We start from the raw sequence: 14,573 nt of genomic DNA on the forward strand, positions 1-14,573 counted from the left end.
ACAGTAGCCAAGCAGCCTGCGCTAATGCTAATGTCATTAATGAATGACTGGCTTGATTGACTTTTTCTGTCTGATATTGCATTAAATTGATAGCCTGTAAACAGCAGAAGCACCTCGTTGTTGAGAAATGCACACACACACACACACATATATATATATATATATCATATGTATATATCAACATATACACACTTATATCTTTGGTTTTTAGCTTTTGAGTGCTGGGGTGGAGATGGGTAGCAAATTCTCAGATGACATACCGCAAAGGTGATAGATGTAGCACGTAGTATCATCATTAGTTTAGATGGAGACGGATAGTCTCACTAGGCTAATTTGCTGAGATATATGACTTGGAAAGTTTTGATGGCAGTAGCAGTTGTGGTAGATGGTGGGGGTGAGGGTGATGTTGGTGGTGGGACCTTTTCCTCTCTACTTCACTTAGGGTCATTGGATATATTTATATTACAACAGTAATATAATAATAATAATAATAATAATAATAGTAATAATAATAATAATAATAATAATAATAATAATAATAATAATAATAATATAATGATGATGATGATGATGGTAGCGGTGATTTTGGCAGTGATGATGATGATAGTGATGATTGTGAAGTTAGTGCTGGTGGTGTATGAAGGCCATACAAATTTTGAAGTGTTTATCTGTCTATCTATCTGTCTGTCTGTCTGTCTGTTTGTCATCTTGATGCACATAAATCTATAAATAACAGCATATAAATGTTGGGTTGAAAATCCCCTCTTGGACAGAAAAAGCTGAAAGATGCTCAGTATATATCATCATCATCATCATCATCATCATCATCATCATAACTTACACTTTTTCATACTTGCATTGGTTGGATGAAGTTCGTTGGAGCAAATTTTCTGTGGTCAGCAAACTTCTTAATCCACAGCCATTTTAGATATGTCTTGCAAGTTACTTGGTAACCTCGCATTTTTAATTATTTTATCTAAGTTCATTTGTAAACAAAATCTAAAGTTACATTTAACAACAATCAATTTTTTTTTTATGTAACAGTGGAGAGGAGGGGGAAAGAGAGGAAGAGATAGGGAGTTCAACCGTGTCCTTGACAGAACACTTTATAAATAATCATCACTTATTAGCAACAATTGATAAAAGTTTGTTAGACAACAATAAAAGTGAATTTGTAAGTGTATAAAGTACAAAAATTAATCAAGCAGAAGCATGTATGTTGGTGAGAATCAGAAGTTTGCTCTTTATAGGATCTCCCAGTGAACGACTGAATCACATTTCTCAATCAAAAATGGCTTCTTATATTGGGAAAAATGGACATCAGAAGTTGTCAGTCAAAAAGGAACGCGCCGAAAGTAAACTATCTGATTGGCCTGAAAATAACCACAAGAACGTGCCAGTTCTCAGCTACGTTTGCGTAACAGGGTCATGTGACAGTAAAGAACAACTTTAATCCGTGCCGAAATCAAAGCCGTGAGATAATAAAAATCTGAACAAAGGCAAAATGGCTTCATGCATGTGAGCAACAGCCAGTCATACATCTGTATGAGTGAGAGTTGGAATGATAAAGTGAGGAAAACAAATAAAAAGTTATGCTACGACAATCTTTCATTAACTGAGATTGTTTGGAAAGCTGTCAGACAACTTGTTTGACTTGAAACGGAACTCTAGGTTTTTAAATCACTTTTGCTGCAACCTCAGCTAATATAGGAATGATGCATGAGTGTGTATGTGTCAGTACCTTCTTAAGATACACTTGGGCAGTTGCCTGGAGGCCTCATAAGTCTAGGGGACCAATTCTGATTCAGGTGTTCTGTAGCTTGCTGTCAACAAATAAATACTATAAGGACTAGTGCATTGATTTTCCTGGGGACCTACAAAGTTACTAAGATGGCCCTGGCATGTGTGTGTGTGTGTGTTATGTATGTTATGGCACCAAAAGTTGCCAAAAAGAAAATAGAATATTTAGTAAGTATAGTAGAATTTTATCCTGTTTATTATAACCGGGCCTTATTTTCACTAACATCCAAAGATGGAAACTTGAAACCTGCAGTAGATGTCAGTGAAAAATGTTGTTTGCAGTAAATAAGATGTGGGTGGGAGGAGGGTGAGAAAGGAAGAGAGGGGCGGGGGTTATAACAGTCCTAAGACAGAAAAGGATAGAACATCACCTTGCAGGAGTCTCTCTCTCTCTCTCTCCACACATACACTTCCCTTCACTATAATTGAAAAACCAAAACAAAAAAAATGATTGAAGGTATTTCACTATGATGAATTCAAAAGATGTATTGATTACACAGTACTTTAATGATAACAATAGTAATGGTTTCAAATTTTGGGGCACCGCCAGCAATTTCATCAACCCTGCTGCTCACCTGATGCTTATTTCCTCAGCTTGAAAAGAATGAAAGGCAAGAACTGAGACAAAATGCCATTAATGATTTTGCCTGGCATGCTCACGAATCTTGCCAGCTCACCACCTTAATAATAATCCTTTCTATTATAGGTACAAGGCCTGAAATTTTGTAGGAGGGAGCTGGTCAATTTCATTGACTCCTGGTACGAGACTGGTATTTTATCAACCACAAATGGATGAGTTCAAATTCCGCCAAAGTCGACTTTGCCTTTCATCCTTTCAGGGTCGATAAAATAAGTACCAGTTGAACACTGGAGTTGATGAAATTGGTTATTCCCCTCCCCCAAATTTCAGACCTTGTGCCTATAGTAGAAAGGATTATTACTCGTTGAAAGATGGGTGACTGTTGGAAAAATGGCCAGTATAAACGGACCAATTCTGAGAATACACCTGTAAAAAAAAAAAATAAAAAAAAATAAAAAAAAGGTAATGTAAAAGGAGAAAGGGCTCTATACCCCTTTCTTATTTTTTTCTGACCAGGCTCCCGTGGTTTTATGGGTTTTTCCACGTGTAACCTTTCCTTTTTCGAAGCGCCTCCCCCTTTGGGAGTTCTACTTATTTATTTATCTATTTATTTATTATATCTTTCTCCGTTTTCTTCCTCTGTTTAGACGAACTTTCCTACCTTTTCGGACAAAACCTTTTGTAACCTTCGTCCTGTCTTTGTCCTTATATGTCTTTAATTGATATTAGCCCTTGTGGCCAATAAAACGAATTAATTATTATTATTATTATTATTATTATTATTATTATTATTATTGATATTATAATTACAATATTTCTAATAATTTAGTTAACCTAGCTGTAGTGTCCAGTTGATGAAATTCCTCATCTCAGTCAACAAATCTATCTCTGATACAATAGTCTAAACCAGATTCTAATCCTCTAAATCTTCTTAAACACATTTTTTTTAGTAAAGCTATTTAGCTATTCATTAAGCTAAGTTGTTGTTTCTGTTATTGCTGCTGTTGTTGTTTTCCTGACACATTGTACACTCTTTGTTTCTCTATCCCAGCTTTCAGTCTGATGTAAAGTAAAAACATAGTTTAAAAAAATATATACATATATGTAGATATAAATATATGTAGATATAAATATATGTAGATATAAATATATGTAGATATAAATATATATATGTATATATAACAAAATCTAAAACAAAAACAGAAAAACTCTCAATTGCTTGCTGTGAAAGAGATAAAGGACTTCTAAAAATAACTATGAAGAAATTCCCTGAGTGTGGTGGCGGCAGCGGTGAAGTGTGGCCAGCCTAGTAACAAAGTAACTGCAGGCAGGTGTTTGTTTTGGGGGTCCAAATCTGACTGAATTCATTCAGACACATCTCAGCAAGTGTGTACAGTAGGACTGACTTATTGACGTGTTCTCTAGTATTCATTCATTTAGCTTGTGCAGTTAGCTCATACTATCACTTGAAGTTTTTGTTTTTTTTCCATATATTCAGCTTGCAGCCCCCTTTTGACTACTGGAGTATGTGTAATAGCATGATTTTCTGAATCATCACCTGGGAATTGAACCGACAGGCTTCACTTTTTTTTTTTTACTTATATCTACTTTGTTTTTTTTTTCCTCCCTTTTTTTTTCTTTCATTTCAAATTGTGTTGGTTATTGAAAATTCAATCTCTGTTGAGGTGGTGCTTTTTTTTCTTCCTTTCTGCTTTCAACATGCGGTTTCCCAAAAATCAATATTTCAATCAGGTGTGTATATATATATACATATATATGTGTGTATGTGTGTGTTGCATATATGTATCTGTATATATATATATATATATATATATATATATATATATATATATATGTGTGTGTGTGTGTATTTATTTATTATATTACTCCATTGTCTGTATCATATTTTTCCTTTGTTGTTCTTTATCTCCAGGTAAACTCTGACCAAGCTGTGGTATTTCAGCCTTAACCATTAATTTTTTTGGTGGGGGGTGCTAAATTGTTGCTGTTTAACCTCAGGTCAATGTTTAAATGGGCCTATGATCAAAGACTTTCTAGCCATGCCCATTCCATCTTTTTTCCTATGTAGTACCTCAGAATATATTATCCAATGTTCCTTTCTAAGACAGTAAGGTATAATCTGAGGGAGATTTGGCTGCTATTGTATGATGTGCAACCACTCAGCTCATTGGCTCAGGGGAAGGGGGTTCTTCCTTTGTTCTTACTACTACCTAAGGTGGTCGATCTGCCTTTTGACCCTTCAGGATCAATAAATTAAGTACCAGTTGAGCACTGGGATTGATCAAATTGCCTTTAGCCCCTACCCCTAAAATTGCTGGCCTTGTGCCAAAATTTGAAATTATCATTATTTTTATTATTATTATTATTATTATTATTATTATTATTATTATTATTATTATTATTATTATTATTATCATCATCATTATTATTATTATTATTGGTGAACTGGCTTTAAGGCGGCAAGCTGGTAAAATTGTTAGCATACCAAAATGTTTAGTGGCATTTTGTCCATCTGAATGTTCTGAGTTCGAATTCTATCGAGGTCACCTTTGCCTTTCATCCTTTCGGGATTGACAAAAGTAGTACCAGTTGAACACTGGGGTGAATATAACTGACTTATCCCCTCCCTCCAAATTACTGGCTTTGTGCCTAAATTTCAAACCATTGCTATTATGATGGCAGTGAGCTGGCAGAACTGTTAGTGATGTTATTTCATCTGTCTTTACGTTCTGAGTTCAAGTTCCACTGAGGTTGACTCTGCCTTTCATCCTTTTGGGGTCGATAACATAAGTACCAGTTAAGTACTGGTACTTAATATTCGACACTTACCTCCTCCCTCAAAATTACTGGCCTGGGCCAAAATTTGAAACCATTATTGTCATTATTATTATTATTATTATTATTATTATTATTATTATTATTATTATTACTACTACTACTACTACTACTGTTACTACCACTACTGCTACTGCTACTACTACTACTACTACTAATAATAATAATAATAACATTATGGTGGTGGCAGCAAGCTAGCAGAATCATTAGCATGCTGGGCGAAATGCCTAGTGGTATTTTGTCTGTCTTTATGTGCTGAGTTCAAATACTGCCACGGTTGACCTTACCTTTCACCCCCTTTGGGGTGGTCGCTGAAATAGGTACCAGTCAAGTACAACATAGCAATGTAAGAAACTATCCCCCTCTCTGAAAATTTCAGGCCTTGTACCTGTAGTTGAAATGATCATTATTATTATTATTTTTATTATTATTGTATATATTGTATAATTTTATTATATGCTTTGTATAATATGTACATTTTATTCTCTATAATAATAGGATATATTGTATAATTATATATAGAGAGAAAGATAGTAGTAAAATCATTTATAATATGCATTATATATATATATATATATATAACAAATAATAAATGAGTATATGCATATATACGTACAGGTATGTGCATACTTACGTCTATCTGTATATATAGGTGCATATCTGGGTACAGGACATTGCAGACAAAACGTAGACAAGAAAATAATAATAACTAGAGTACAGAACACACACAGGCCACATAGAGAACATTTTCCTTCATCAGCTACCCCCATTCTAACACAGGCGTTTTCGAAGAGTATATATATATATATATATATATATTTCATGCTCTATAATTTTACTACATTATACACAATACACACACACACACAAACACACATGCAGTATTACTTTTCTGTATATTCCATGTGCTGGATACAGCAGCCTAGCTGGAAGCTGTTCTTGAGTTTATCCTACACACCATACCACACCCACACACCCACACACCCACACCCAACATGCTTCCAAGAGAGAGTGGTTCACATCCAAAGTGCCCCCCCCACATCCACCTCCAAATGGTTCTGGGAGGAATCGCCTGTCCTTGTTTTGCTTTTAGCTACATTAGTGACTTTGTGATAGTATTCTATATAATTAATATATTTTATATGTTTTATATATGTATTTCTATGTATGCTGTACAACACGGGTAATTTATAATAATATACATACATCATTTATTTTATATACTATATTATTTTACATATGTAACTTTACACTCTACATTATATCTTACATTATTTTATGCCTCATTCTATATAAGTCTATTATAAGCTTTATATTAGAGCATAACATTATACCCTTTTGAATATATAATACTGCTATATACTGTATACATTGTATACTATTTTCTTTATGTTCTAAATATTACATACTATATAATTCTGCAGTATATAATATTGCATAATTTTCAATTAAAAATAAGAACAAATTATTTAACACTGTTCATGTTAATATATGTATTGGTTAATATATGTATTGGTTAATATATGTATTGGTTAATATATGTATTGGTTAATATATGTATTGGTTAATATATGTGAAGGTGGCGAGCTGGCAGAAACGTTAGCACGCCGGGTGAAATGCTTAGCGGTATTTCATGTCTTTACGTTCTGAGTTCAAATTCCACCGAGGTCAACTTTGCCTTTCATCCTTTCGGGGTTGATTAAACAGGTACCAGTTATGCACTGGGGTCAATGTAATCGACTTAATCCCTTTGTCTGTCCTCTCTATGTTTAGCCCCCTGTGGGCAATAAAGAAATAAATATATGTATTGGTAGAACTGGACTGGTAGAACATTGGCTGTTTTGTCCAATGCTGTTATTAGTTATATTCTGAGTTCAAATCCTACCAAGGTTATCTTTATCTTTCCTTCTTCTAAGGCCAATAATATAAAGTACCACTCAAATACTGAGTGAATTTAATTGACTATATACCCCATGCTTTAAAATGCGTGACCTTGTGCCAGTGTTACAAACCAACATTATAATTCTTTAGTTCTTTCATGCCACCTCACATGAGACTGCTTCTGATTCTTTGATACAAAACCTGTTGTTTGTATTCATATTTTGCTGTATCTCTCAGCATGAAGAACACTCTGATCTTGAAGACACAACCCAGTTTTGACTTGAAAGTTTTGTTAAAAAATAAGCATAAAACGTGATTCACTACTTTCTCAAACTTTCACTAAAATAGTTTGTTAATAGCTTAGTGATATAAAAATCCTGTTGGTCACCCATCATCTACATTTTGTCCTTCTCTTTTATAATGTATGGAAATATGGTAAGTTTAGCTTAAATAACATTTCCCTGAAGTTAACATTGGTTAATAAAAAGTGCAACCATCATTATCTAGAACATATGGCAAATTTTTGAGATTTATTTTATTTGGAGAAAAATAGTATCTTCACTGTCAGGAAATACAGTAAATTAAAATCATCCATCATAATTTTATACTGATACTTATTTTTTTTTTTTTTTTGGTGGGGGGTGGAATCACATCCTTGACACTGGAGAATAGGGTATATTAAAACCATCCATCATAATTTTGGTAAAAACTTTCTTGTTTACTTTGGTTCTAAATGCATGCTTAATAATGAAAAAAAGTTATTTTACTCAGCTCTTCAAAGTTCTTGAATATTTTCAAGTTAATTAAAACACGGGTAGCATATTGCTTTAGAGGTGCTATTTTAACATGTTATCTACTGTAGTGAAGGCGCAATGGCCCAGTGGTTAGGGCAGCAGACTTGCGATCATAGGATCGTAGTTTCGATTCCCAGACTGGGCGTTGTGAGTGTTTATTGAGCGAAAACACCTAAAAAAGCTCCACGAGGCTCCGGCAGGGGATGGTGGCGAACCCTGCTGTACTCTTTCACCACAACTTTCTCTCACTCTTACTTCCTGTTTCTGTTGTGCTTGTAATTCAAAGGGTCAGCCTTGTCACACTGTGTCACGCTGAATATCCCCGAGAACTACGTTAAGGGTACACGTGTCTGTGGAGTGCTCAGCCACTTGCACGTTAATTTCACGAGCAGGCTGTTCCATTGATCGGATCAACTGGAACCCTCAACGTCGTAAGCGACGGAGTGCCAACAACAACAACAATCTACTGCAGTATCCATAGTCTACCACAGTATCCATAATGTGCGCTGTGCAATAACTTGATTTGTCTACTAAGACTTCAACTGGTTTTGTGGACTCTCATGATACGAATTTCCTGCCTGTACTTGCCTTTATTTTTTTCTTTTTAACCCTTTTCACCTGAGTGGCATTCCTAAATAATATACAAAGCTTGTACCATTAAAGAATTTGAATGTAAATTTTTATGTATCAGTTATAAATATCATTAATAATAAATCATTATTCAACATGTTTTTATCATCCCGCAATATTGAGTTCTTGTAGTGAAGATAGACTACACACTGAAGTGTAAATCTGTAGGTAGACCACATGCTAAAGTGTAAAACGCTGGGGTGCATTGCTAGTGTGTGTTTGTGTGTGTGTGTGTAAGTTAGTAGCATCAAACGGATGGAAAGTATACAATATTATAATGCGCAGTAATTATTTAATTTCGTCAGCTGAAGCCAACATTCGCAGCTACAGACAATGTCTTTGTATCAAAGTCTTAGAATTAATCGGAAAGTCATAGTGGAATTTCAATATGGCAGCATGAGAAATTGCAGGTCTTTTATGTAATGAAACTGTCTTTTGCTACCAGTGTTGGTTTCAGCTATCTAAATTATATATATACATAAATATATATTATACATACACACATATATTATACATACACATATATATACATAAATATATATATTATACATACACACATTTATAGATTTGTGTAAGTATATTAGGCATGGTGGTGTGTCTCAGGTTCAGTCCCACTCTGTGACACCTTAGAAAAGTATCTTCTACTATAGCCTTGAGCAGGCCAAAGCCTTGTGAGTGGATCTGGTTGATGGGAGCGTCACTGTCGTACAAGCAGCATCGTTTATTTCCAATACTCTGTGAAAATGTGTCTGGCTATAGGGAAATGGTTTCCTGCTTGAACACAGGTGAGGGTTGGCGAGAGGGAGAGTATATAGAAAATATACCCCAAGAATTAGTATGGAGAAATGGACAATATTATTATTATTATTTTCATTATTATTATTATTATTATTATTATTATTATTATTATTGTTATTATTATCTTCATTATTATTATTATTATTATTATTATTATTATTATTATTATTATTATTATAGTGGTGGTAGCAGGATACATATGCACGTGTATGTTAGTGGATGGAGAGAGTGCTGAAGCTTAGTATTACACTTTGTGTTTTGCATCTCGAAAAGCATTTAAAAAAGTAAAAAAATATAACAAAAATATAAATATAACTAAAAACAGTTTAGCCATTCTACTAAATCAATGTCATTAACTTTTTCCAAATGGATAGACACCCATGGAAATGTCTACATAGTCTTTGAACAAATGAGTAATTGAGTGAAAGAATTCCGAGTCTGCCAGTCCTCGTTTGGACTTGATGATGTGTATAAGCATAGGAAAAGTGTTATTGTTATTAATGGTTATAATTTATTTAATCTATCAAGAAGCCACATTGTATTTTTAACTTGATTAACTTTTTTTGATACCAAGCTACCTGAGATCCATTTCTGGTTCTTTGATACAAAGCCTTTTGTTTATATCTAAATGAGATGGTGAGCTGGTAAAATTGTTAGCACATTGGACAAAATGCTTAGTGGAATTCCTTCCAGCTCTTTATGTTCTGAGTTCAAATCATGCTGAAGTCAATTTTGCCTTTCATCTCTTCAGGGTCGATAAAGTACTAGTCAATGTAATTGACTTACCCCACCCCCTGTCTTGAACACTGTAACAGACCGGTGTCCTGTTCAAGGGGATTGGTGTGATTGTGATGCACTTACATGGTACAATGGAAACAGGGTAATCAGTTTTATGACTTCAGAGGCTCGAGAAATTTTTTTTTTAAATGGCAGGAAAAAAAAAAATCTAAATAAGGTCCTTCAAGTTGAAGTTTCAGATTAATTTTGAGTCAAACTGACTTAAGATTTGAATCATTTGAGTGGAACTTAACTGCGAGGACCTTGTTTCAGGCAAGTTTGGTCAAGGAATTTTCATTCAATTTAGAATAAGGTTCCACACATTGAAAACACTGCTTGTTTGGAACCAGAGCTACATTTTTTTCAGGGTCAAATGACAATATAGGGGCTCTGTAATTTTCCTTGGTTTCTGAGGTGTCCTCATTGGATCATAAGGCTTCCTCATTGACTGTGGTTGTAGAAAGAACTCTCTCTGACATACTGTGTAATACTCATAACAGGCAAGTTAAACGTCTCTCTATACACATTCCATGAACTATGTGGAACAATGTTGTTAATCCTAGTAGTAGCAGTAGTAGTAACTACCACTGCAGCGTAATGCCTTTGTCAAGACAGCTGACCAGACACTAACCTTGTGGTGTACACCAAGGATGACTCAGTGGTGTTTTATGGTTTGTTCTCTTAGTAATCGATTTTCTACATAGGTTCATTTGGACTGTAACCACGGGATGGATGCTAAAACAGTCGTTTTAGTCATTGGAATGTGGCCAAGCTGGAGCAGCACCTCAAAGAGTTTTAAATTGATCATAAAGATTTAACAACTCTCTTCTCTCTACTTATTTCACTCTTGTACTTGTTTTTATTGATTTTTTTTCTTTTATCGTTGCTAAGTTTATGCATTTGTCATAGAGGGACAACTTGGGTTCACACTAGTAAACAGGAATATACACACATGCACACAATTGTTATGTGTATGTGTGTGTATTTATGTATATATGCATTTATATGTATGTGTGTATATATATATATATATATATATATATATATATATATATGCATATATACATACATGTATATATATATATATATATATATATATATATATATATATGCACTTATATACATATATATAAATGTGTGCATATATACATATGTATATATGCACATATGTATTTGTGTGTAAATATATACATGCCCACACTCATATGTATTGAAAACGCAGATACATTTTAGTTTTTTCTCTTTTATTTAGGTTTTTCTTGTTCATGTTTCTGTATGAGTACCATTGTAGTTTGTTTGAAACAATAAAGTTTCAAAATCCATTGTCAACTGCATGAAAATAAGAAAAATTTTATAAAAGAGAAAACCAGAATATAGTCATATATCATAAAGAAAAGCTGTTCCCAGTACACACACATGTACACATTCACGTATATATATATATATATGAAACAAATTAGCTGTTTTATGGAATATCAAAATTGGTTTCATTTGAAGACATGAAACCAGGAAATATGATATAGTTAAAAGTTCCATTAACATTTTTAACCCTATAAATATTATTGACTTATCTAATCTATTGGCAAAAATTCCCTCTTGTATTAATAGGTTAAAAGCTTAAAGGAAAAGCAAAAAAAGGGTAAAAAGGAAACAGGGATCCATTATCTATCAAAGACATTGTTTGTCACTGGGGACATGATTGAGTTCAGCAGTTCGCTTCGCTACGATGTTCTTGCATGTGTGATTCAAATGCATGACAACTCGCACCAGTCGTGGGCAACTTGTTGCCTGCAAGACTTTCTGAATGGCTCACTAATGAAGAATTACCTTGAATTTTGTTTTAGTTGCGTGGCCTGGATGCTTTATAAGAATATTAAGTCAACACTAGATTTTATTTGACTGATGCTTTATTTCATTGGCCCTGGAAGGATGAAAGGCCAGGCTGGCTTAAGTGGTAATTGAACTCAGAATGTAGAGAGTTGTAACTAAATGCCACACGGCAATATTTGTAAACTATTTTACCAATCCACCAGTGATAACATTCCATTAACCATGTTAATTATGGAGTTCCTATGTGGTCACTAGAATTGCTAGAAATAGCAACCAAATTTGTCTCAAATTACACTTTAATGTCTCAAAAAGAGACACATTTGATGATGAAGTTTTTGATTCACCATGCCTGGGTGGGGTGGGGTGGGGGAGGATAGGATTGCTATGGCTAGAATGCCCTTGATTATAAAGTCTGCTTGATTGGAGTTGACCTGGGGCTAAACAACAACATTCCATTACATTGATAATCTGTTCTTTAACAAATTTCATTTCAAATTGCAAAAAAAAAAAACCCCAAAAAATCTACATAACAGTGATAACTGTATAATCTACTTAGGTACAATCCCCTGAAGACCCCCTCCCCCCATACACACAGCCCTCCTTTGTAAACCATGATCCCTTCTACTTATAGTGCTATTTTATGGTTTTAATTCTGATAAGGATTTTGGAAGTGGGAGGGATCCTTTTCTATTAAATAAAACTGCACTTTTCCTACCCAACAATTAACACACACACACACATGCATACTGGGATATGTATCACACTGCCTAAGTACCCAATCTTGAGAAATTAGCCTTCTCAAAACCAGACTAAAACCTTGTAAGTATTTTTGGTATACAGAAACTGGATAAAGCCCATTGTGTGTATATGTGTTTAGTTCCGTGTTTGGTTCCCCACCACCACTTGACAATTGGTGATGATGTGTTTATGTCCCTGTGACTTAGCAGTTCAACACAAGAGGCCAATAAAATAAGTATTAGACTTTAAAAAAAAGTACTGAAGTTGATTCATTCAACCAAAATTCTTCAAAGCATTGCTCTAGCATGACCAGTCTTATGAGTGAAACAAGTGTAAGATATGTGTGTGTGTGTACATATATTTCTATGTACATATATATATTCATTCACACAGGGTATTTTTAATCTTAAAAATATGTTGATCTCTGTTTTATTATTTTTATTTTTTCATTCTTATTTAATTACCTGAGATTATAAAAATTCAATCTGTAAGTAGATGAGAATTTATGGAAGAGGGAGGCAAATTTTTTTGGAATATATTGAAAAAGAAAAATCTCTACTTTTTTTTTTTTTTGAAAATCAAATTTCTTGTTTAATGTAGGTATATATTCTGTTGCATGAAATTATATTCTTCAATATATAATTTTCTCTGTAGTCAATAAAATAAGCACTAGAATCAATGTGTTCAATGACTATATTTCCCACACACCAAAAAAAGGTGAACGGAAAAAAAAAAAAAATATGGCTTGTTGCTTTTATTAGAAATCAATTTACACTTCACTCTTTTACTTCACAAATTATTAAAAAAAAAAGAGAGAAATATATATTTACATATATTCAATATATTTCTTCAAGCATTGGCCTCCCTTCTTGCCTCTCAGTGTAATAACTAAAAGTTAAACTGGTCTGACCTCAAATTAAGAAGGGAGGGGCATAATAAAGGAAAAAAAGAAAAAAGAATTTCTTTAGAAAACGTGAAAGACATTGTCATTTTTAGATTAAAAAGAAGTCAAAGATGATTGTGGTGGTGGTGGTAATTTCTGACTATTGGGTGCTTTAAACTACAAACATGGGTGATTAAGTTCAACTTGGTCCTACAAACGTATGTGCACATGCACATTTATGATAATCGGTTCTCCGTTGGATATTAATTTAATGTGTAAGTGACTGAGTACTCCACAGACACGTGTATCTCTTAACATAATTCTAAGGCTAGATCAGCATGAAATGATATATATATATCTATGTGTATTTCGTTTTTCTATTTAGTTTGCAAAATTCACAAATAACAGCAAAGGGACTTTGACAGAGAAAGTTAACAAACCATTGGTTAGTTAGTTGGTAAAATAAAGAAGTGGTATAGAACCAGTGTGTGTTTATATTCATTTAGTATTGGCATAATGACCCTCCTGAGACACAAGATATATATATATGTATATATATATATATATATATATATATATATATATATATATATATATACTCTTTTATTTGTTTCAGTCATTTGACTGCAGCCATGCTGGAGCACCACCTTCAGTCAAACAAATCAACCCCAGGTCTTATTCTTTGTAAGCCTAGTACTTATTCTATTGGTCTCTTTTGCTGAACTGCTAGGTTACCAGCATCAGTTGTCAAGTGATGGTGTGGGGGACAAACATACACACACACACACACACACACACATATATATGACGGGCTTCTTTCAGTTTCTGTCTACCAAATCCACTCGCAAGGCTTTTGTCAGCCTGAGGCTATAGTAGAAGACACTTGTCCAAGGTGCCATGCAGTAGGACTGAACTCGGAACCATGTGATTGGTAAGCAATGTACTTACCACACAGCCACTCCTGTGCCTATGTATATAAAAGGCTGGACCTTTGATATACAACCCT

General features: G+C 33.9%; 1 protein-coding gene across 32 annotated transcripts in view; it reads left to right on the top strand.

The window, feature by feature from the left end:
* The window catches only part of LOC106883544 (tight junction protein 1), a 589,197-nt gene that overhangs the window by 434,114 nt on the left and 140,510 nt on the right, over window positions 1–14,573 (top strand). The window contains exon 1 of one of the 32 annotated variants that reach the window (XM_089340351.1): window positions 3,859–4,132. The exons of 30 other annotated variants lie outside the window; for them this stretch is intronic. In XM_089340351.1, coding sequence (XP_089196477.1) covers window positions 4,100–4,132 — 33 coding nt within the window. In that variant the 5' untranslated portion in view covers window positions 3,859–4,099. Of the gene's footprint in view, window positions 1–3,858; window positions 4,133–14,573 lie in introns of those variants that run through there. One more of the 32 variants, XM_089340350.1, reaches the window with a different exon arrangement.

The sequence above is a fragment of the Octopus bimaculoides genome, chromosome 23, assembly GCF_046866305.1.
Source record: "Octopus bimaculoides isolate indiv1 chromosome 23, ASM4686630v1, whole genome shotgun sequence".
NCBI classification, from domain to species: Eukaryota; Metazoa; Mollusca; class Cephalopoda; order Octopoda; family Octopodidae; genus Octopus; species Octopus bimaculoides.